The sequence below is a fragment of the Octopus bimaculoides genome, chromosome 23, assembly GCF_046866305.1.
Source record: "Octopus bimaculoides isolate indiv1 chromosome 23, ASM4686630v1, whole genome shotgun sequence".
In the NCBI taxonomy this organism is placed as follows: domain Eukaryota; kingdom Metazoa; phylum Mollusca; class Cephalopoda; order Octopoda; family Octopodidae; genus Octopus; species Octopus bimaculoides.
Window position 1 is genome coordinate 7547816 of NC_142950.1, and position 24953 is coordinate 7572768.

Genomic DNA, 24953 nt, shown 5'->3' on the forward strand with positions numbered 1-24953 from the left:
CTCACAGAGCTTGAAAGGGTGAAGAATGAAAGGCAAAGTTAGTAGGGTTTGAACTCACAACACCGTGAGTCAGAACAATTACTGCCAACCAATTTATCTGTCATTTGAATGATTCTGCCAATTGGTTAGCTAATTCCTCAAAATATGTTGCCATAAAATACCTACTTAACAATAGCTTTTCCATGGAACTACTTCTCCAAAATATAAATTCTTACACTAACCAGTCAGTTATGAAAATAGGAATTGTATCAAAAGTATTGCAATAACTCCATGAAAAATCATTGATTTCAATGACTTTTCTTGCCAAAAATCAGTAAAGATTTACAAAACCACAACAAAAGAAAGAAAAATGGTTGTTGCTTACCGATATGAGGCCATTAATCAGCAGGATGAAATGGATTGGACTAGAGTCAAAATATCAACATCTGGTAGGAATACAAAGAGCTACAGGGAAGGCACGAACAAGGCAAGGCATATTGATTTTAATTCCGAAGTAAGACATGAAAGTTGTTTTAAAGGAAAAAGTCTGATTTCCTACATAAAGATTCTTTTTCATGTAGATAACGCTACGTAAGGAACCATTATTAAAAGTAATGTGAGAGATATAGCTAGATTCTGATGTCGGATAAGAAAGGGGGGTTTAGCTGGCATAATTTTTGGTGAAGATATTATTTATTGTATCATTTAGAAAGGAATAAATAAAGGAAGGAAGGAAGGAAGGAAGGAAAGAAGAAAGTAGTAAAGATGCACAAACACACACTCACATGCACACACACACACACACACACACACACACACACACACACATGTACATGCACACATGTCTGAGAAGGCATGCACCTCACACACATGCACACACATAAATATATGCATGTCCATACATAGATATATATATATATATATATGCATACATGTAACAATAGGTTCATATATATTCAATGATATTTCAATGGGAGCTCTTCATAAAAGGAGAGAAAAGAAGGTAACAATAAACTGGATGCAAAACCCAACAGAAGCAATGGCTATTGAGAACAAAACAATTTGTTTCAAGATATTCCAGAACATGTTTGCATAATGTTAGAACCTCGAACCTTTAATTCAAGCCATCACTGTCTTCTCAGTTGTGTATAAATGGCAGAGAATGCCTGATTCAGGATAGCCCAAGTAATATTATAGGTCTGTTGGATTGTCTCTCCAAGCAGCCAAATATACTTTGACAAAGCAGTTGTGAAATGTTTTGGTAGGATGACAAGGACATATATATGTTGATAAACTCTTATCTTGAAATGATACTCAGTCAGCCAAGTATAAGATTTCAGCACAAAAGCTGTTGTTCAAAATGTACTTTAGTGCAATATATTACAGATTTTTCATGAGGTTGCAAGTTTGATTCCCAGACAGGGTTGTGTGTGTTGTGTTCTTGCTGAGTTCCATATTATTGCAACCAATTTGGATGTTGAAAGACTTCAGTCTCCACCGGCGCCAATGACAATGATTGCTTTCAGTCTATGCAATGTTCTTGTTTCTAATTTTAATGTTCCACAGTGCTTCAGTGAATTTATGCAATTTCATTTTTATTTTAAAAAAATCCTTTTTAGTCAGGAATGAAGGGAGGCATGAAGGAAGGAAGGCTTGGAAGAAAGAAGATATCCTCAAACCAAAGACCTGGCTGAAGTGATTGAAACACAGTGGACTCTACTATAGAGACCCACAGGTGCTAGGTTGCAGTGGTGGTGGTGGTGGTGGTGGTGTTAATCTGGGTGATGAAATACATCTAAACTTAAGTAGGCCAGGGTAGGATTTGAACTCAGAATGCATACAGCCAAAACGAAAGAATGAATACTATAATGCATCTAGTCTGTTGTTCATCATACAGCACAGGCTTGAAAAAACGGGGTTCAGGGGATGCAAGTGTACCCCCTAAAATTTTTGATAGGCAATGAAAATGCTATCAACATCCTGGGTTGGATCTGGGTTTGCACCCCTTAAGCAAGTTTTGTTCCTACATTTATGCATACATTTCTGGAAAAGACACTACATTGAATCAGTAATAATTATTTTAATCAACCTCAAAGGGATGAAAAGCAAAATAAAAGGAAATTAGACTGCAGTGGGATTTGAACCTAGAACTAAGATAGTTGGAATTAAAAAAACACAAAGCATAGAGCATGATGCTCTAATGACTGCCAATTGTCTTTGGGAGAAAGACACAGCTTTTCTTAGAACGTTTACCAATTTGCTGAACTAGAACGAAAATTGCTTAATGGCTAGTTTTGAAATATTACCATATCATTCACTTAATCATGTGTGTGTATATGTATGTATATATATATGTATACATATACATATATATATGTATGTTTATACATACACACACACACACACACACACACACACATATAAATATATATATATATATATATATATGCGTACATACATATATACACACATTTATATATCATATATATCAATACATGTATATATGTTTATATATGTTTATACACACACACACACATACATGTGCATATGCACATGCATACACATATATATATGTATGTATATTAAAATCTATTTCTTCCCAATTATCACATTCCAACCAGTGTCTACTCTTGAAGTTTTAATTTCCCTCTGACAGATACTAAAAACGAACAATTATATTCTGGTTAGTTGTAGTAGTTTTTGGCATTTTGTTTATCAATCTTTTCGAAATAACACGTTTTCTAAAACTATGTCACAGCCTTCTCACACAAGAATCACACATTCTAAGAAATAGCACCATTGTGTTTATTGATTTCTCTTTTGAGAGTATTGATTTCTTTATGCTGAAACAATTGGTGGATGGGTAGTTTTGAGGTTAACATCTTTTCCAAGAGCATCAGTCATAAGTAAATATTAAGCTGGTACAAATTCAAACTGTTGTTATTTTATCTTTTCTTTTTATTTCCTGTCTCGATTAATTTGCGTGGGTAAAAGGCGTAGGTGTAGGCATAGCTGTGTGGTGAGAAATTTGCTTCCCAATTGCATGTTTCCGGGTTCCATCCCACTGCGTGGCACCTTGGGCAAGTGTCTCCTACTACAGCCTTAGACCGACCAAAGCCTTGTGAGTGGATTTGGTAGACGGAAACTGAAAGAAGCCCGTCGTATATATGTATATATGTGTGTGTGTGTGTGTGTTTGTGTGTGTGTGTGTTTGTGTGTGTGTGTGTGTTTGTGTGTGTGTTTGTGTGTGTGTGTGTTTGTGTGTGTGTGTGTTTGTGTGTGTTTGTGTTTGTGTTTGACCCCCAACATCGCTCGACAACCGATGCTGGTGTGTTTACGTACCTGTAACTTAGCGGTTCAGCAAAAGGGACCGATAGAATAAGTACTAGGTTTACAAAGAGTAAGTCCTGGGGTCAATTTGCTTGACTAAAGGCGGTGCTCCAACATGGCCGCAGTCAAATATATATATATATATATATATATATATATATATATAGGGTGGGCCAAAATTAGTGCCCCAACTTTATGTGTCCCAATAGTATGTGTCTCTTAGTTCTGTAGTTTCTTGGTGCATGCTGTTATTGTTTCTGTATGTCATTGGTTATTTCTGTATGTCATTGATTAATCAGCGTGTCGAATTATGTGAGAGAAGGATGGCAGAAGCCAGAGATTCCAGATTTTTTGATCGACACATTTTCTTTGATAAAGCAACCTTCCATGTTTCCGTTCACATCAGCCCCCATAACTGCTTCTGTTATTCAGAAAATGACCCTGAAGTGGTTTGGGAAAAGCATGCCAATTCACCTTCTCTTGTCATTTGGGTGGCGATATTGTCTCCAGAAATTCGTTCATTCCGTATTCAACAAGAGACGATGGATGGTGACCAGTACCTAGCATTGTTTAAAATCATCATCTGGCCGTATTTGCAATACCATCATTCTAAAATCTTTGTGCAAGATGGAGAACCTCCTCATTATGACAAACGTGTAAGAAATTTCCTCAAAATGGTTGAATTTTCAAAAACTCAAGTTGGAGCACTAATTTTGGCCCACCCTGTATATATATATATATATATATATATATATATATATATACACACACACATACATACATATATATATATATACATATATATATATACATACATACATACATATATATATGTGTGTGTATATGCATGCATACATATATATATATATATATCCATACAAATACACATATATATATATGCATACATACACACACTCACACATATATATATGTATATGCTTATATATATACACACACACACACACACACATATACATACATATATGCATACACACACATGCACACAGACACACAGACACACACTCACACTCACACACACACACACATACACACATGTATACCTATATAAAATCGTCCAGGAGTTATCTTTAAATGTGAGATAATTAAATTGAAGATATTTAATCTATTTATTATAGATTAGAAAAGTGGTGGCTAATAGCCATTGGACAAAGTTGTAATGGAATAAGCTTTTCTCTCACATCAAAAAACACGTGTTTGAAATAATTGTCCCTCATATCTCTGTTAATATCTCTTTTTACTGATTAAGTTCGTTTATATTTGCGGTTTCTGATCTATATCTCAGTCACTTACTTTACAAAAAAAGAAAGAAGATCTTTACTATTCATTCAATTTGTTCATTCATTTCATGTCTGTTTTATCATGCTGTCATAGGTTAGATGAATACATGTTATTGTGGCATTGCTTTTTTTGTTTGGCAGCTGGATGCTTTTCCTGTTGCTAACCCTTACTTGTTTTTCAAGTTAGAGAGCTATTGGTTGATTTGTTGAGAAGAAAATGTCAACAAATGTCACCAACAGTGGCTCAGTGTTTTTTCATGTCAACTAAAGTATGTAAACACATACACATATGAACTCATATTTCCACACACACGCACACACTTGTTCATTCACAAAAAACATGTGCATACATCATCAGTGTCTCAGTATTTTTTCATTTAGAAATAAAGATTGTAAACACACACACATACAAACTGACATATTTGCATACACGGACAGATAAAACAGACACACACACATTGTTGGATGATTTGACCGGAGCTGGTCAGCTGGTTAGCTGCTTAGGCTCCATGTTTGTTTTGGCAGGGTTTCTATGGCTGGATGCCCTTCCTAACACCAATCACTTTATAAAGTGTATTCTGGGTGCTTTTATGCAGCACTAGCATGGGTGCTGTTACGTGACGCTAGTGCAAGTGCTTTTTATGTGGCACCAGCACCTGCAAGCTCGCAAGATTAAGAACACTCAGCTGAAGAAGGAGAGATGCAGGGGACATGCCTGTATGCAAGGACAATCATGTATTTTACTCAGCTTGACATGTCTTCTCAAGCACAGCAACTGCCAAAAGTCTGTGATCTTGTCATCCCCTCTGCAAGCCTCAATATCTGAAGATCCTTTTCCACCACTTCACCTCATGTCGTCCTGGGTCTACCCCTTCCACATGTTCCCTCCATAATTAGAGCTCAGCATGTCTTGATGCAACTATCTTCATTCATACACATAACATGGTCATACCACTACAGCCTTCTCCTTAGCACACTACGTCTGATGCCCTGTATACTCAGTCTTTCTTTCAAATCACTTATACCCTGTTGTATATGCACACTGCCATTACACATCCATTGGAGCACACTTGCTTTTTTTTTCTTTCAAGCCTTTGCACGTCCTCAGCCGTCACAGCCCATGTCACACTGCCATGTAGCATAGCTGTTCATACACAGGCAGCATACAGCCTACCTTTCACTCTGAGGAAGAGGCCCTTCATTACAAACAGAGGCAGCAGCTCTTTGAACTTTGCCCAGCCTATTCATATTCTAGCAGCTATGCTTTCAGAACAACCACCTCCACAACTAAATTAGTCACTCAAGTAACAGAAATTGTCTACTACTTCTAAGGATTCCCCCTGGCATTTGAGGGAGTCTATTTTTTTTTGTACATTCCTGGTGTTTAATGTACCTGCATATCTTCCATGTGTAAAGATTACTTTCTCTGCTAGTTGTCCAGAAATACTGCTGAACCTCTTCTGTATCCATACGTTGCACTGGACACACCATAGGGAGTTTCTCTCAAGACCTTTTCTACATATCGAGCAGAGCCATTTCCCTGAAGGGAGCTGTGACTTGTCTGTTTTTCTCTGTGTGTGTGTGTGTGTGTGTGTGTGTGTGTGTGTGCGTGTGCATCTGTTCGTGTGTGTGTTAGTTTGTGCATATGTGTGTGTGTATGTGTGTTTGTGCATGTGTACACACACACAGGCACAAACACTCACACACATACATACATACACACACAAATATAGATAAACAGACAGACAGACAGACAGACAGACAGACAGATAGATAGATAGATAGATAGATAGATAGATAGATAGATATAAATGTAGTTATATAGATGTGTGGGTGTCTTTGTGTCTGTTTGTTTCTCTATCACCACTTGACAATTGGTAACTTAGCAGTTCGGCAAAAGAACCAAATAGAATAAGTACCAGACTGTTAAAAAAATAAGCACCGGGGCTCCTTCAAATAATTATGAGATAGTATCCCAGCATGGCCACAATCCAATGACTGAAACAAGTGCAAAAAATAAAAGATAAACACACACACACATTAATAGAGAGGGTGTGGGTCTCTTCTAACAGATTAAGTTGGACAAATGTAGGGAATAAATAATTACATAATTGCTATACAGCAAATTAGAAAATTAGCAAATTCTCTCTTTCTCTCTCTCTCTCTCTCTCTCTCTATATATATATATATATATATATATATATGAACATGTAATCTAGTGATGAGTAATTTGGGTTAAACGTCCTGTACAATTAGCATATGGTAACCTGACATTTTGGCTTAGATAGGGTTTTTATCAATAACCAAATATTGAGTGAGATATGAAATTGGCCAAAGTCTGAGATAATTTATGGCATAGATGAGTAAATATTTATGCTTTAACTCTATGGGACATCGAGACGCATAGCTTAGTGGTTAGGGTGTTGGACTCATGGTTTTAAGATTGTGGTTTTGATTTCTGGATTGGGCAATGTGTTGTGTTCTTGTACAGGGTCAGATTAAGGCCCATTGGGACCCTAAGCATGGTCGCAGTCAAATAACTGAAACAAGTAATAGAATATATATATATATATATACATATATATATATCAACAACCTACAGGAGTTATAGAGTGACTCAAAGGCTGAAAACTTCATGAGTTGTTACTTGATAAGTGCAAATGCTCGAAACTTGTTCCTCAGGCCACAGTCTGACTTCTGTCAATTATCAATTAAAAAATATATGTACACATGCTTTGAGTTCTACTTATCTTGTTTGCATTACCAAAGCCACATATATATATATATATATAATGCATGTATATATATCTATATCTATCTACACACGCACACGCACACACACACACACATATATATGTATGTGTGTATGAATGTCAGTCCTGTGTGTGTCCCCAGTAACACAGTCTGAATAAAAATAACAAAATGTGACATTGTTTACATTCATCAACAAAGCAACGTACTGAATTTCAGTGAACATGTGAAAAGCTGTGGGAATGAAAAAAATAGCATACTTGAAAAATAAGTGGGTGTGATGGAGGCTTTGTTGCTAGGAAGAGAATCTGGTTGCAGAAAAATCTACCAATCCAAATTCCCCTGGATTTGGTAGACAGAACCTGAAAGAATCCTATAATATATATATATATATATATTTGCTACCCTATAATTTATTAATAATTGATAAAATTCTTCTTGGATAATTTTCTGAAAGAATTTTGGCATTTTTGTATTTGCTGCCGATTAGGTAAACCGCAAATACGCGGTATATTTTGAAAAATTAGACATAGGAACATGAACCATGCTGCTTATTTGACTCGTGCTTCATATGTTGTCTGGTCATTTCTGCTGATGATAGTCCGACCTTGTAAGATATAAATATTTTTTATCTTACTAAAATTGACTTGAAACCATGGTACAGAATATAGATTGGTAAAAGTTTTTATTTTTCATTTCCTTTCGAAATTATCCCTAATTTTTGTGGTATGTAGTCTTTTTTTGCTGCTATTTCTAGCGAGTAGATGTCCTATTATAGGCATCTCTGCATTTTAAATGAATATATATATATATATATATATATATATATATATATATATATATATATATATATATATGTAAAAATATGTGACACTTATTCGGTAGCCATGATAAAACTCCGAGTTTCGGATGCCGGGGTGAGAACCCACGCCAATATCTCTTCACAGGAATTTTCAATGGCTGGATAACTGAAGAGATGTTGGTGTGGATTCCCACCCTGGCATCCAAAACTTGGAGTTTTATCATGGCTACCAAATAAGTGTCACATATTTTTACAGATAAATTCCTCTATTTACATAATATCAAGGTCTCTTTCTTTCTTTTGTTGTCCTTTCTATCAATATATATATATATATATATATATATATACACACATATTCTTTTACTTGTTTCAGTCATTTGATTGTGGCCTTGCTGGAGCAGCACTTTTAGTTGAACAAATCAACCCCAGGACTTATTCTTTGAAAGCCTAGTATTTATTCTATCGGTCTCTTTTGCCGAACTGCTAAGTTACTGAGACATAAATACACCAACGCCAGTTGTCAAGCAATGGTGGGAGGACAAACACAGACACACAAATACATACATATATGTATTTGTATGTATATATATATATATATATATATATATATATATATATATATAGATATATATACAATGGGCTTCTTTCAGTTTCCATCTACCTAATCTACTCACAAGATTTTGATTGGCCTGAGGCTATAGTAGAAGACACTTGCCCAAAGTGTCACACAGCGGGACTGAACCTGGAACCATGTGGTTGGGAAGCTGTGTGGTATGACGATTGCTTCCCAACCACATGGTTAGCTCAGGGCTATAATAGAAGACACTTTCCCAAGGTACCATACTGTGGAACTGAACCTAAAACCATTTTGATTTAGAACCAACCTACTTGACCATACATCCACGTCTATCTATTATTTTCTAATGTTGTTTTATTTTCACAAAGCAATTTTCCCTAATTATCATTTTCGTATTCCCAGCATTCAAATACATCAAATATATCAGCACTAACTTAACTGTTGATTTTTCCTGCAGATGGCGTCTCTGAATCAATTTTACTGAGTTCACCGATGTCATCATTTAATCCATGCACCACTTGCATTGAACCAAACAAAGAAGGAACAGAGCTCTCTATCATCTCTATTCTTATTCATCTCATCTATAACCTTCCAGCATCTTCAGATTATTGGTCATGCTTCTAATAATGTCTTCCTGTGTCTAAGACATACAACCACTGAACACTTAAGTGTGCTCCTTTTGATGTTTTTAATAAGAAAATGCCTAAAGTAACACATTTTTGCAGAAGATATATAGGTTCAGGTGTGGCTTTGTGGTTAAGATGTTTGATTTGCAGAAGTGGGGTGCTGGGTTCGGTCCCACTGTGCAGCACCTTAGGCATGTGTCTCCTACTAAAATCTATGGGCCAACCAATGCTTTATGAGTGAATTTGGTTGATGTGAATTCTGGGAAGCCATTATTGTAAGGAGTGCTGGTTGAGCTGTGGACGACCAGTTCATGCAACGTGTTGTATTAGATTCCCTGTTACCCGTAGCACCCAGGAGAGACCTCACAAGTGACCTGACACAAATATATATACGTATGCACACACACACACACACACACACATACACACACACACACACACACACACACACACACACACACACACACACACACACGTGTGTGTGTGTATAGGGTGCAGTGGGTAAATTGTTGCATTTTATATTTTTAATTTTGCACTTGCTCATTGTTTGTTTTTGATTTTGTTGACTACTCAGTATAATAGGGTCAGTTGGGCACCGTCTGTGAGAAAAACAGCACCATGACGCAATTTACTCTGCCAAAAATTTGGAAAAGTCAAGCTGTAATGCTTGGTATTCGTGCCCGAAGCTCCAATACGAACATTTCAGAGTGTTGGGTGTCAATCTGAGTTCCCAAAACATGTAGCGAGAGTGATAAAAATCAAACATCCAGTCAACATGGTGTTTGGAGTGATCACAAGCGATGGTGACGTTATGCCTCCATTCATCTTCCCACACAGCCTCGACTCAACACGGAGGCCTACATCAAGTGCCTGGAGGAGGTAGTGCTGCCCTGGGTCAAGAGGGTGGCTGCTAGACGATATTAGGTCTGGCAACAGGACTCTGCACCATGCCATACATGTAGGAGTACCCAGTCATGGCTGTGAGACAATTTTCGCGACCACATCACCCCTAACATCTGACCACCTAACTTCCTAGACTGCAACCCCCTTGATTATTATGTGTGTGTATGGGGGGGGGGGGTGCAGTTCAGTGAGATAACAACGAAATTCCTTGTAACACCAAAGATGAACTGACGGTAAGGATTATGGCAGCATTCACCAACTTCAACAAGGAGACCGTCCAGAAGGCTTACAAAGTGCTTAATAAGTGCTGGCGTCGATTTGTTGAACTAAAGGTGGTGCCCCAGCATGGCCGCAGTCAAATGACTGAAACAGGTAAAAGAATGTGTACATATAAAAAAAAAAACGAAGGATTATTAATTAAAACATATGTAGGGGAGATAACTCTTCTTTTACTTATAGCTTTATGAATCAGCTATAAGTGACATCTTTAATGAATTTGTAATTTTTCTCGTCTTAAACCATATAAGATCATAAATCTTTTGTTGTTGTTGTCGCTATTACTATTATTATTATTATTATTATTATTATTATTATTATTATTATTCTTGTTGTTACTATTATTTTTGCTGTTGTTCTTTTCATTGTTATTCTCTCCTTTTACCACTCCTCAGTCAAACCATGCCAGCATGAAAGTGGACGTTAAATGATGATAATGATGATGATATGTATATATGATGATGATGACGATGATATATATATATATATATATGATGACGACGATGACGATGATATATATATATATATGACATATATATATATATGACATATATATATATATGACATATATATATATATATATATATATATATATATATATATAAATTTATATATATATATATATATATATAAATTTATATGTATGGATGTATATATATCTACGTGTGTGGGTGTGTTTGTGTTTGTCCCCCATCACTGATTGACAACCAGGGTTGGTGTGTTTATGTCCCCATCACTTAGTGGTTTGACAAAAGAGACTGATAGAATTAGTACCAGGTTTAAAACGGAAATAAGTACTGGGATTGTTTCGTTCGACTAAAATCCCTCAGGGCAGTGCTCCAGCATGGCCTAATGGTCTAATGAATGAAACAAGATAAAAGCACAATGCATTGTCCTGTCCAGGAATCAAAAAGACAATGTTACAATCACGAGTCTAAAACCCTAACCATTGAGCCACGTGCTTCCACTAAAGAAATAAACGGTAAAACCAAAGACAGAAGATGCCATTGTTTCAGATCATAAATTTTCAGTTTGTCTTAAATCTGTGGAATATAATATTTTAGAGGTTGCTGTATGGAAATTTCCAGTAAATTACAAAAAAGTTTTTAATTAATTAGGAAGACAGACACAGAGCTATTATTTGTTTAATTTGTCTGGATCAATTGTATTGCAAGAAATGCAACTTTAAGAGTATTTAATGCTTTTGTTACTATTTTTCTGTCTTTTGCTTTAATTAATTTTGAAAATAATAAAGAATTTAGTAAAATAACTTTGGTCGTTATTGAGCTGGAGTTTGGAACATAAAATTAAAATGAAATTTTGATGGAAGGTTTTTAATTTAGATCACTTTAACTGTTTTGTTACCATATTTCTGTTAGCTTACCCCATGTTTAGTTATCTCTTATCTTTTATCTTGTTTCAGTCATTAGTCAAAAATAGGCCATGCTGGGGCACTACCTTGAAGACATTTTAGTCGAATGAACTGACAGAAGGACTTATTTTCTTTTAAGCCTGGTACTTAATCTATTGGGCACTTTTGCTGAACTGCTAAGTTAAGGTGGTGTAAACACACCCGCACCAGATGGCAAGCAGTGGGGTGGACTAACACACACACACACACACACACACACACACACACGACAGACTTCTTTCAGTTTCTGCCTACCAAATCCACTCACAAGGCTTTGGTCATACCAAGGCTATAGTAGAAGACACTTGTCCAAGATGCCAAGCAGCAGGACTGAACCTGGGACCATGTGGTTGGGAATCAAGCTTCTTACCACACAACCATGACTGCAACTATTTTTCAAACAATTTTGAGAATAATGAAGAATTTATAATAAAAAAAGATAATTGTAGTTATTAAGCTGGTGTTTGGAATATAAATTAACATAGAATTCAAAGAAAAAGATTTTAATTTAGATCATTTTATTAAAAAGTTTACATCACAGAATCAAGGATCGATCTCAGATTAGTGTCAAAGAGACTAAATACATAAAAATCTATGTAAGAAATAAATAGATTATTCCTCAAGTTTTGGTGGTGCCTCATTAATAAAATCAGTTCTTCAATAAAGTTAAGAGTTCCTTGGTTGAGCCTGACAAACTCATTACCGATTCAATGATGGCTTCAGAAATACCATTTGGTAAAGATTTTGTGTTGTTGAGAAATTTGCATTTGACATCGATATCGGTCAAAGGTTTACGCCAATGGCCATAAGGTGTATCGCAACGGCCCCTATAAACTTTGTTATTTTTTAAGGTGACCATTACTTCCACATACATTCTGTTAAAGTTTGCTATGTTGTCTTTCTTCCTGAGTAAATGGCACTTTTGTAGAAGAGTGTTGAGGTTTGTCCTGGATCGGCATTCTGAGGTGAAACTCTCTGGTGTCATGATTCCGTCAAGTAACATTGAAGCAACATTGAACTACAATAAAAGAGAACAAAATCTTAATTGTTTCCAGAAAGTGTCAAGCTGGCAGAATTGTCAACCTGCTGGGTAGAAAATGCTTAGTGGCATTTTGTCTGTCTCGATGTTCTGAGTTCAAATTCTGCTGAAGTCAGCTTTGCTTTGCATCCTTTCAGGATCAATAAAAATAAGTACCAGTTGAATACTGGGGTTGATATAATTACCTAGACCACCTCCCCTATAATTGCTGGCCTTGTGTCAAAATTTGAAACCAATATTAACTGCCCGTAAGACAACAAGCTGGCAGAATTGTTAGGACACTGGGCAAAATGCTTAGCGGCATTCTGTCTCTCTTCATGTTGTGAGTTCAAATTTCACCAAGGTCAACCTTGCCTTTCATCCATCCTGGATCGATAAAATAAGTACCAGTTGAGCACCAAGGTTAATATATTCGATTAGCCCCATTTCTGAGAGAGAATAACATGAATGCTACATGGTTAAACCAGACATATCTGACCTCTCAAACCTACCCTACAATGTTACTCTAAAAACGAACAATCCCATCATTGAAATGCCGAAGCTATGAGATAATGCATGATTAATTCAAAGCAATGTGAATAAATAAGCTTTACATTTAACAGAGTAATCTGAATGCTAAATGGTTAACCCTTTAGCATTTAAACTAGACCTATCTAGCCAAAAATATTCTACCTGTTTTATGTTCAATCTAACCAAATTTGGTCTCTCACACCTACCCTACAATGTTATCCTCCAAAAATACAATCATATCATTGTAATATTGAAGCTAGAGGATAATGAATGAATAAGCATTGCATTTGACAAAACGATCTGAATGCTAACGGGTTAATGATTCTGCCAGGTTGTAAGCGATTAACTCACCTGAAATGAATGTCTTGCTTCGTGTTGAGACTTTGGAAATGGCCTGTCGATATATTTCGATGAAGGCACTACAATTTGGACCTCTTTTATTTCATTATATGGAATTTCCGTGTTGAATTCTTCAGTCATTTGTTGTCGAGCTTCCATCGTAGCATCGATAGCCCAATGCATTGCCAAATGAGCAGGGAACCGTTTAAGGGCAGCATCTTGGTTATGAAGAATATAATGTTGATTATTTAGAGCCACTTCTAACAACAAATCCGGTGAATAGTCTTCGAAAAATACACTGAAACCAGAGGCGGAGTCAAGAATGTTTTCGTTTCCTTCCATTCCTGTAAACAGAAACTTTTATTTTTTATTTTTTAGCTTTTACTTGTTTCACTCATTAGACTGTGGCCATGCTGGAGCACTGCCTTGAGGAATTTTAGTCAAATGAATTAACCCCGCGACTTATTCCGTTTTTAAAACCTGGTACTTATTCTGTTGGATTCTTCGTCTGAACGTCCAAGTTACAGGGATGTAAACAAACCAACACCAGTTGTCAAGTGGTAGTTGAGGGACAAACACAGACACAAAGACACATGTAGATATCACTCTCTCTCTTCCTCTGTATATATATATGGTTTCCTGGTATTAAATTGATATTAATTAATATCAAATTTTTTACCCTATTATGTTAATTATATATATATATATATATATATATGTATATATGTGTGCATGTGTGTATATGTATGTATATATATATATATATATGTATATATATATATATATATATATATATATATATATATATATATATATATATATATATATATATATATATAACAGTCTTCTTTCGGTTTCTGTTTATCAAATCCACTCACAAGGCTTTGGTTGATCCGGGAAGGCACTTGCCTAAGGTGTCACGCAGTGGGACTGAACCTAGAACCGTGTGGTGACGAAGCAACTTCTTGCCACGCAGCCACTCCTGTGGTGTTTCTTCCAGTTTCTGTCTTCCAAATCCACTCAACGCTTTCGTCAGCCCAAGGCTACAGGTGGAAGATACTTGCCCAAGGTGCCATGCAATGGCGACATTGTTGAGAAGCAAACGTCTTAATTACACATCCACACTTATAATGGTAACTTTTGTGAAAATAATTAAAAATATAATTTAATTAATGAATCAGAAGAAACGTTGACAATATTACAAATAATGATCTCTCTTCCCCACCCCACCAAGAAAACCTCCAAAAATCAATCAGGGATAATGAAAAAATCAATAAAGCCAATTTTTGACAATCCATTTACCTTGGTCTGCCATTAAGGCAGCTTCCAGACCAAAACGAGCTGATTTTCCTGTATGCAACGGTTTGCATTGAGTGCCAGCATTTGCCATTGGTGCACCAGCAAAGGAGGCTGCAATGGCGAGTGCATGTTTAGTTTTCAATGGTCCCAGCTGGAGCAAACGTGCTGTGGCAGCAGCTGCTCCCATCACCCCAACCACAGCCGGTGGATGGAACCTGAAATGAAAGAAAATATTCCACATTGACAACTACATCTGAGAATATCCACAGCCAACGAGAATTTCTTTCAGGATTCTCTCCCTTGCTTTCTTGACAAGAATTGTAATTAAGTTATTAACACTAATGATTTGACACCAATGCGGCTGCACCTAATTTAGTCTTTTATTCTTTTACTTGTTTCAGTCATTTGACTGCAGCCATGCTGGAGCACCACCTTGAAAGGTTTTAGTCAAACACATTGACCCCCCCAGGATTTATTCTTTGTAAGCCTAGTACTTATTCTATCAGTCTCTTTTGCCGAACTGCTAAGTCACAGGGATGTAAACACACCAACACCAGTTGTCAAACAGTGATGGGGGGACAAACAGACACAAAGACACATAAACACACATATTATTTATATGTATCTATTATATATCAATATCTTATAGATGGTCTGCTCAGTTAGAGCTGCTCTGTGGCAAACAACAAATTGAAAACAAAACAACAAAAACAGAAAGAAAGAAAAAGCAGAAAATTACGACTCACCTTTCAGGAATATTCTTAGACTTTGCTGAACTGTGAAGAAGAAGACCTTGCGTTTGAATTCCAACATTGTAGGCAACCAAAAGCTCCTCTGAAGTCGGGCAATAAGAACCAGTCATATAATCAGACAGTGACAAAACAGCAGGTAAAACCGGACCACTTGGATGAGTGGCTGGGTGCCAGGTGTCGTCAAAGTCCATTGAATGGATGCTGATTCCATTGAGGTAAGTTGCAAGACCAATAGGAGCTCTTTTGTTAGAACTACCCCATATCACCACGTTCTTTGTATTTTGCGTGCCTCTTTTGTGTTCTTCAAAGTATCCAAGATTTTCAGCCCACGACATCACACTTCTTGTTGTTTCGCTGTTGAAGCCAAGAATACCAACACCCAAAGTGTCCAAGAGCATTCTTTTGCTTCTGGTTTGTACTACTTCTGACAAATCACTTAGTTTTGCATTGCTGATGAGTTCTGCAAACAGTGAGGTAACACTTTGTGGTCGTATCATCGATGGAGAAGATTCTGCAATGAAGAATATCAATGAAGTTAAAGAACAACGGAATGCTATTAAAATGAGGCATAGCTGGGTGGGGGGGGGGGGTAGAAGGTTTGTTTTCCAGCTACATGGTTTTAGGTATATTGAGTTTTACTTACGATGAGCACATTCAGAATAATTTTCCAAATTTAATTTCGACTGCAAACTAGGATTCTTTGATTGGTGTTTTGTTTGGAATAACATTCGTACCTTCCACTTGTTTCTCGGCACCTACAGGTAAGGATGAATCAAAGCAGAATTGGCATATAATTTCCATGTTATTATTCAATGGGAAAAATCTATTTTCATAAATATGACGATCCAGTCAATTATTCTATTTCTAGCTATAAACCTGACGTCGAATTTGTTGCTGATGTAATCATGATTGGGAAGGAGGAGGAGGATGACGATGATGATAATGACAATGACAATGTTGATGATGAAGACGATGTTGATGACGATGATGATGACGACAACAACAACAACAATGACGACCTAGATGATAAAGATGATGATGCGGATGATGATGATGATGATGATAATGATGATGATGATAATGGCGACGACGACGATGATGACGTTGATAATAATGATTATGATAATGATGATGATGATGGCGACGACAATGATGATGATAATGATGTTCATGGTGATGATACTATATTTTGAATGAAGAACTTGTAGTGAATAAATCCTTATATGTCTTATGCTCTCTCTCTCTCTCTCTCTCTCTCTCTGGATCTTTTTGGTTTGACGGGCAACATTTTTCATTTATGTTTTATGTAGTGTTTTTGGTACCGAAACACTTTCAAACTTCGTATACTTGTATATTTTGTGTTATAGAACACATAAAAATTTTGATCTTTTGGAAGTTAACACTTTCCTGTTTCAAAAGTTGATGGACAATTTCATATACGTAGGGAGAATAACGTTTATTTTAAGTTTAAAAAAAAACATCACCTCCATGTGAAGAAATCTAACACCACTTTTGATCCAAATCATGCAAAATTCATGTTCATAATGCCTACTCAAGTTTTTACCAAACTTGGTGTGCTGAAGTAATGCAATGCAGAAGCAGTATCTCTCAAATTTCAGCTTTCAAGTTTAAGTAGTTTAGGAGTTATAGAGTTTTTAATTTGTTACCACTTAGGCCCTACTTTAGGAAATATCCTTTTCCTCTCCTTTTTATTTCTGTGGTGCAAAAATCTTTGACTATATTAACTGTTTTTCAGAATAGTAGGCTTATTCAACTAGAGTATCTAAAATAATGTCTCGTAACAGAAGTGCTTGTGTCACTCAAAGAAACAAAAAATCTGGACGAAGAATCTCGTGCAATTTCAAGACTCGCTAAGAAAAAGAAGACCTGTTCCTCTCGAAAAGTATTCTTTGGAAAACAACAGCAAGATACCAATGAAACTTCAAATTGTCGGTCGTTATCTGTTCCTTGGAGGTACCATCAAAGGAAGGACAGAAAGAAGAAAGGAAATTTCGAAAGAGATAGCTTTTTTATGGCAAAAGAAATTAAATTTCCCATATTTATCAATTCAAAATGTACAAGCAAAAGTAGAAACAATGCTGAATATCTGCGTAGCTTTCATTATCCAGACAGTTGATGCTTTCATGTGGATTCAAAATTGCTGTAATAGTAATTTCGGTAGCTTTAGTATTATTTTCTTGTTCGGCTTCAGTATGTATTTATGAATAAAACCCTCTTCTTTGGCTTTTCGAAAATGTTCGTTTTCTATCTGTATTTTAAAAAATGGGAACAGTTTGAATTTTCTTTTGCCACATTTTTCAAAATATTCACTATATACTGCGTTTCTAAGGACGGGATCATGAATTTGTTCGGGTGTACTCTTATTCTCTCATATAATCCAATACCCGTTTCTTCAATGTAGTCGTCTTTGCATTCTGGGCACGTGGCTCAGTAAATCAGGTTTCTGGATTTGCATTACATATTTGCATTGATTTAAAAAATATTCTTGCTTTTAAGGGTGATTTCTTCTTTTTCTTCATGTTTCGCAATGAGGGCCACCACATTTTAAAACTCTCTTTGTTGCTTCTTTTGTTGTAAATCTTGCTTCAGTTTTTAGGTTAGGTATCTAGCGTTTGTTATATATCATTTCTGATTCTGTCATTAGTTTTTTCATTGTCGAGGATTGTTGAACAATTGGGAGATATCATTAAGCAATATTGACAATGTCGTGGTTTTGGGGGTTGCGGATGATGACAAAGGGAATATTTATGAGTTCATTTCTATGTTTATGTGTTCGTTTTCTTCTGAGTTCTGTAGTTGGAATGTTTTTCACTTTGATAATGGCCAAGTTAATAAGTCTAGTAGGGCATTGTCGTTCTTCTAGAAATATTTTCTATTCTTGCAATCTTTTATCCCTTAATGTCGCGTCTATTATTATACTATAGTGCAAACTCGCTTTGTCATATTAAATGGTATCTTCTTTTTGTATGTGAGGGATGGTAGGAATGAAAATTCAAATATTGTGTCCGTTGGTTTATAGATAAGATGTTTTAATATTGGCATCCTCTTTAATAAGAAGTATGTCCCAAAATTATAGTTTCTTCGTGTGCCATTCTATAGTAAATTTTATTGAGGCATATAAGTTATTCAAAAACGAGCAAAATATTTCTAGGTCTTCTTGATTTATGTCCCAAAATAGAAAGCAGTCATCTAAATATCGTTTCCGATTGTTTTTTTATGTAAATGGAGAATTGTTGGTTAAATGTTTCTGGTAGTTGGAAACGGAGTTTGTCCTCTAAGAAACCCATTGCGAGTGATGCATCAGTAGGGGCTACTTTTTCCCCATCGCTGTTTCTTTTATTTGTAAATAAAAATTATTGACAAAGAACAAGTGGTTGTTTTTAAGTATTAATTTCAATGCTTCTTAAATAAATCATTTTGAGAATCTTTCCTTGATGTGGTTTGGGTGTTTTGCTAACCAGAAATTCACAGTTTCAATTCCATGGTCATGCAGAATATTGGTATATAAACTCGTTACATCAAAACTAGTAAGAATTGTCTTCTAATGTACTTTCAGATATGTAAGTTAAAAAGTTTATATCAACCCGGACAGAGCTTGGCACCGTTTTTGCATAAAGGTTCTAAAATTATGTCTATTAGGTTGCTTAGGCGTTGTGAACTCGATATTGATTCTGCAATGATTGGGCGTACTTCCAAGTCTGTAGGTTTTGGAATCTAGACATATCTTGTATTATTTCCTTTTACGTTGTCTTGAATTTATTTCGATTTATGGGTTTTAGATAGTCCATAGAAGTTACTGGTCTTTACTTCGAAGCTAGTTAAATAATTGATCTAATTCTCTAATTGGCTATTTCAATGTTTTGAGACGAGTTTGTTTACTTTGTTTATCTTCGTTTTTATTTATCGTTTTGCAGAAGCGTTGGTCATTAAATTATTTCAAAACCATGTCTCTGTAATGTTTTTTGTCCATAATTACGATCGCTCCGCACTTGTCATCTTCTTTGATAATTATCGATGAGTGTTTTTGTAAACTGTTTAATGCTTGTAATTGGTTTTTAGATACATTAAATTTACATTTCCTCTCTGTAATATTGGGTTGTGCCGATCATCGGAGGCAGATTATGTATTCTTCCAAGAGCTTGTCTCTGCTAAAGAGTTGTTTGAATCCCATTTTGTTTTTAACTAGAGAATCATCCATATATCCAGTATTTAGGAAGAATTCTCTTAATTGTAGTTTTCTGTCATTTACAAGTTCAGCTTGGTTGGGTTTTGGAGTAGGTTTAAATTTTAATCCATTTTCCAATGCTGGATGTATTGGCTCGCTGAAGAACGACGGTACCTGGTTTAAGAGACTGCCATTTATCTTCAGAAGATAAGTTTAATGGAATTGTTCCAAAGCCTTGATGCGACGACGATATGCAGTCCAAGTGTCAGAGAAATATAAAAGAGTAGTTAAGATACATACATACATACATACATACATACATACGTACGAGGTGTTGCTGAAAAGTTCCGAGCTTTAAGGGTCTCGCGAAAGGCCTGGCTGGAGACCCAACCTTCTGATTTCTTTTATAGAGTTTAGAAAAAACTGAAGGACCGCTGCAATAAGTGTGTGAATCTGAGAGGGGAATATGTTGAATAAACTCATAATTAACTGATCCGCCTATTTTTTCTTTTATCCGAAGCCAGGAACTTTTCAGCAACCCCTTGTACGTACGTACATACATACATACATGCATACATACATACATACGTACATACATGCGTGCGTACATACATACATATATACGTGCGTGCGTGCGTGCGTGCATGTGTGTGTATCTTTGTCTCCGACCACCGCTTGACAACCGGTGTTTGTTTGTTTGTTTGCGTCTACATAACGTAGCCGTTGGGCGAAAGAGACCCATAGAATAATGACCAGACTTGAAATAAAAACAAACAAGCAAATAAAATCAGTGCTAGGGTCGATTTGTTCGACAAAATTCTTCAGAGCAGTGCTCCAGCATGGCTGCAAGTCAACGACTAAAACGTGGTAACAGATAAAAAGATGCTGGCAAATCAGTTTTTGAATCAGGTACTTTTACTTTATCAAACCAACCTTAAATTCCAGGCCATAACTTCTAAGCAAAATGGTTTGTCCGCATTACACAAAGGGCCGATTTCCCGGTTTCTCTAACGTATGTATTTCTCCCTGGACAAGGCGCCCGTCCGTTGCAGGATTATTCACTTTTGCCAGCTGAGTGGACTGGAACAACGTGAAATGAAGCGTTTTGTTTAAAGAACACAACGCACCGCTCGGTCCAGGAATCGAAACCGCAATCTTATGATCATGAGTTCAACACCCTAATCAATAAACCACGCGCTTCCATATCCTATGCAAGACGCCAATACAAATTTGAGTTAATTTAGGGGAAAATAAAATAAAACAAAGGAAAGACGGCAAGTAGGACAGAAACAAGCGAAAACTATGCCCCATTGTATGAAATGTCTGCGAAAAATGCTCACTTACCTTAGCTAATGAGAAGAAATTCATAGTGCTTCGCTTCTGTTTTGGCTAAGCAAACTGTTGAACGCTGTTCAGTGAAATGTTCTGGAATATAATTGAAATGATACTCAGGCGATGTTTCCATTTATCAAACGCAAATATAGATATTTGCTTTCCGGTATCAACCTTAGTCACAGCATCAGTTTTTCTTTTAATTTTATGTCAGCAAATATTTTGACTTCTTATATAGTTGAGACAAGGATGTAAAATTTTCCGGTTGCATACGGTAAATTCACCAATGTGTCATTCTTTCTTCTGTTTATTTTTCGTATAAAATATATATGTACATGAAATAATAGGAAGTGCCTGGAATCAAGAACAAGCGGTACTTGAGTGCAAAAATCGACAATGTCGCACAAGCCATATGGAGAAAAGAAAAAAACTAAAAAAAAACAAAACTAAAAAAACGAGTGGTCGTTAACCATTAGTGCGCGTTACGAGGGAGTGCTTCGTTATATTTTCGTTACATTTTATCCAACTAGAAACTACTAAGTTAAGCATCCATCCGATAAATAGAAAGAGTTTGGAGCCAGGAACGAGTGATATTTGAGAGTAAAAATCGACAATTTCGCACAGACCAGAAGGAGACATAAAAAAAGAAGAAAAAATACGAGCGGACGTTGTATTACGAAGGAATGCTTCGTTATATTTTGTGACATTTTAGCCAACTTGAAATTATTTAATTAAGATTCCAACAAATATTTCAAAGGCACTAAAACTTTGTTTTATACGCCATAATAATCTAAACAGAAGAAATCAATTACACTGTGTAACAAAATTTTTATTTTATTTTACTTATTTATTTATCTATTTATTTGTCTTTGGCTGACAATATGTACATCTCTGATCAGGAGTATTGGGGGAACATCGTAGCCATTTGTTGAGTGAGATTCTTTGGGGTTTGAATAAATATAACAAAAGTAAAGTTTGAAGGGAATATGAACCATTTTTCATACTTTCTAGGGGTAAGCAAATAGGGAACAACAGTTGCGACCCAAGGACAAAGACTGTGTTAAGCAGTGTTATGGATAGTGGCGGAAATTGTCAAATAAAATTTTGTTTCTAATGTTCGTAAGGTATTTAGTTTAGAATATTCATAGGGTGTGGTGTGTTACCAAATTCGGGATTTTATGTGCGTCTTAGAACTTTCGTTATACTAATATCAGAAGCTTATTCTGAAAGGAAGCGACCAAGTTGATGAAGATACTCGCCAAGCTTTGTGGCCGATCTAAACCAAGAGAAGAGCAGCAATTGTTTCTCAACCTGGGATTTATCAGACCTTGGCTAAATCACTAAATGGCATCTATATGTAAGCCAGTGTTCATCATAATAGTACTTAATTTCTTTTATGGTGCTCAAATTCGAAATTATATCTAAGTTTATCTCTGATAAATGAAGTGCGGTTATATGTAATGCACATCTTAGCTGCTTTCTCATGCGCGAGAGTCACTGAAATGAATCATTGTTGATGCAAGGTGAGGTCTTTGTATGACTCTTGAGTCCGGCGAAAGATTTGCACATTCTATTGCATAATGCACAGCTGAACTGGCTGGGAGAAGGCACAGGTGCCACAATATGAACTCTTTTTTAAAATTACATCGACCCTTCCCCCCAGTGAGTAACTGGCATTTATTTAATCGACCCCCGAATTTGCTGGCCTTGTGCAAAAACTTGAAACTGTTATATAAATAAATATTTATATATGTGTGTGTTGTATATATTACATATATATGTATTATATAGAAAACAATTATCAATATATCTATTAATAAAACAATACAAAAAGTATAAAAATTTATTGGAATTCAATCATTCTAATTGTATGGAACTTTAAAAATTACGCTATATTTCCACTTATTTTTTTACTATTTTTATAAATTATTTTGAACTTCATTTTACAACACACCAATAACAATATTGTTTCTTTTCGCTTGAGTGCGGCTTTTGCCTTTCTTTGCTGAATATGCGCGCATCCATGCGAGTAACTATCACTCAAATGCTATATTGACCATTTAATCAAATAATGTACACCATTTTTAAGCGTGTGTTTTAAGAATTTCATTATGAAATTATAACGATTAATTTCTTCAATTTGAAAAATAAAGTCGATTTCATGTTGCAAACATTGGGCTCACATATTTTTCTTTTGTGTGTTAGGCATTAAATATGTAATATATATACGTGTGTATGCGCACAAGCGCACAACTTAGAGAAAACATTGATGATATCATCAAAATTTGTGTTTCCTCACCTTCGACGTTAGGCAAAGTTCTGACCTTTTCAAGCCTTTAGCTCCCTGTGGATCATTGGCTATCGAAGACTTGTTCTTGACCCTGGACTGTCTTTTCTCTCGCCTCTCTCCAGCTGGGTCCCTGCATTTTGAGAGCTCTATCTCAGTACTGTTCCCCCAGTTATTTTTAGAGCGTCCTTTCTTGCGCCTCTTTTGTAAGCTCCGGGTTAGGGCTTTATGCGTCACATGTTTCACCGAGGTAAGGCCTTCCTTCACCAAGCCTTGTTTATTTTGAATTATCATTGTTACTTCTGTAATTTCTTTTTCTGCGTAGGGGTGTTGGTCCTGTGCAAACCCAGTTTTACCTTTGTGAAAAGACGATTCATATTAGTCTGGCCTTTCTCTTTTGACCTATCCAGCATGAAAGGCTTTACGAGTAGCTTGCCCTCCGCTGGTATGGCTCTTAAGGTCAGTGAAGATCACAAGCAACCAGCGCTGGATTAACCATCGAGCAAAATAATCACATGCTTAGGGCATCAAGAGAAGGGGTGCTCCACAAAAATGGTAAATGGTTTATAACACAAAAGAAATCACTTTCAACTTGGTAAAATAATATTCGGGATGCCTTATCTCTACTAAGTATAGAAGCAGATGTGTTACATCGTATGACATGATCTGAGCAACAATTAAGCAAGCGCTCTCTGATTTATTATCGTTTATATTTTGAATTACATATATATATGAGGGGCGGTCACAAAAATCTTTTAAGTGCTAAGAATCTCTATGGGTCTTAATCCGGCCCTGCGAGCCACCACACCGCAATAAGAGATGGACCTCGCGATGGTAGGTGAGGTTAGTTAAAGCCGATATTAATTCTTGGTTCATTGAAGCGCTCAAATAATAAGATCTGCTTCAAATTGCCGAAAGTTTACCAACGCCTTGCAATCGAAATTTCAATAGTGTGCATTATCGGAATATTTCCTTACAAATTCGGAAAGAGAGAAAAATAAAAAATTCTATTTCCATCTCCATACTGAAGAATAAACTTGAGATGTTCCTCAGTCTTAGAAATCTGAATGTTTTGGCGACTTTTCAGAAGCATCTTCTTATAATCCAGAATCTCTTCATAAAACTCAAACCTGTCTACATCAATACTATAAAAGCCGTCGAAAGTTGAAAGCACTTCTCTTTAAAAATTATTTGCGTTCTGAATGCCGTCACTTTTATTTGAGTCATGCAGTTGTTCTGTGGAATCTGAAGGCAAT

At 36.1% G+C, this 24953-nt stretch overlaps 2 protein-coding genes across 3 annotated transcripts in view; one reads left to right on the forward strand and one right to left on the reverse strand.

The window, feature by feature from the left end:
* The window catches only part of LOC106875445 (phytanoyl-CoA dioxygenase domain-containing protein 1 homolog), a 58263-nt gene that overhangs the window by 15744 nt on the left and 17566 nt on the right, over positions 1-24953 (forward strand). Inside the window, exons 1-2 of one of the 2 annotated variants that reach the window (XM_089340081.1) lie at positions 15969-16107; positions 16761-17065. In XM_089340081.1, the coding sequence (XP_089196207.1) occupies positions 16091-16107; positions 16761-17065 (322 nt within the window). In that variant the 5' untranslated portion in view covers positions 15969-16090. Of the gene's footprint in view, positions 1-15968; positions 16108-16760; positions 17066-24953 lie in introns of those variants that run through there. The other variant, XM_089340080.1, reaches the window with a different exon arrangement.
* On the reverse strand, positions 12455-22985 carry LOC106875446 (cis-aconitate decarboxylase). The gene is made up of 6 exons (XM_014923598.3): positions 21423-22985; positions 16536-16647; positions 15887-16403; positions 15144-15355; positions 13854-14185; positions 12455-12971 (listed from the first exon to the last, which is right to left on the reverse strand). The coding sequence occupies exons 1-6, from the start codon at positions 21444-21446 to the stop codon at positions 12603-12605; spliced, it is 1566 nt and encodes a 521-aa protein (XP_014779084.1). The 5' UTR covers positions 21447-22985; the 3' UTR covers positions 12455-12602.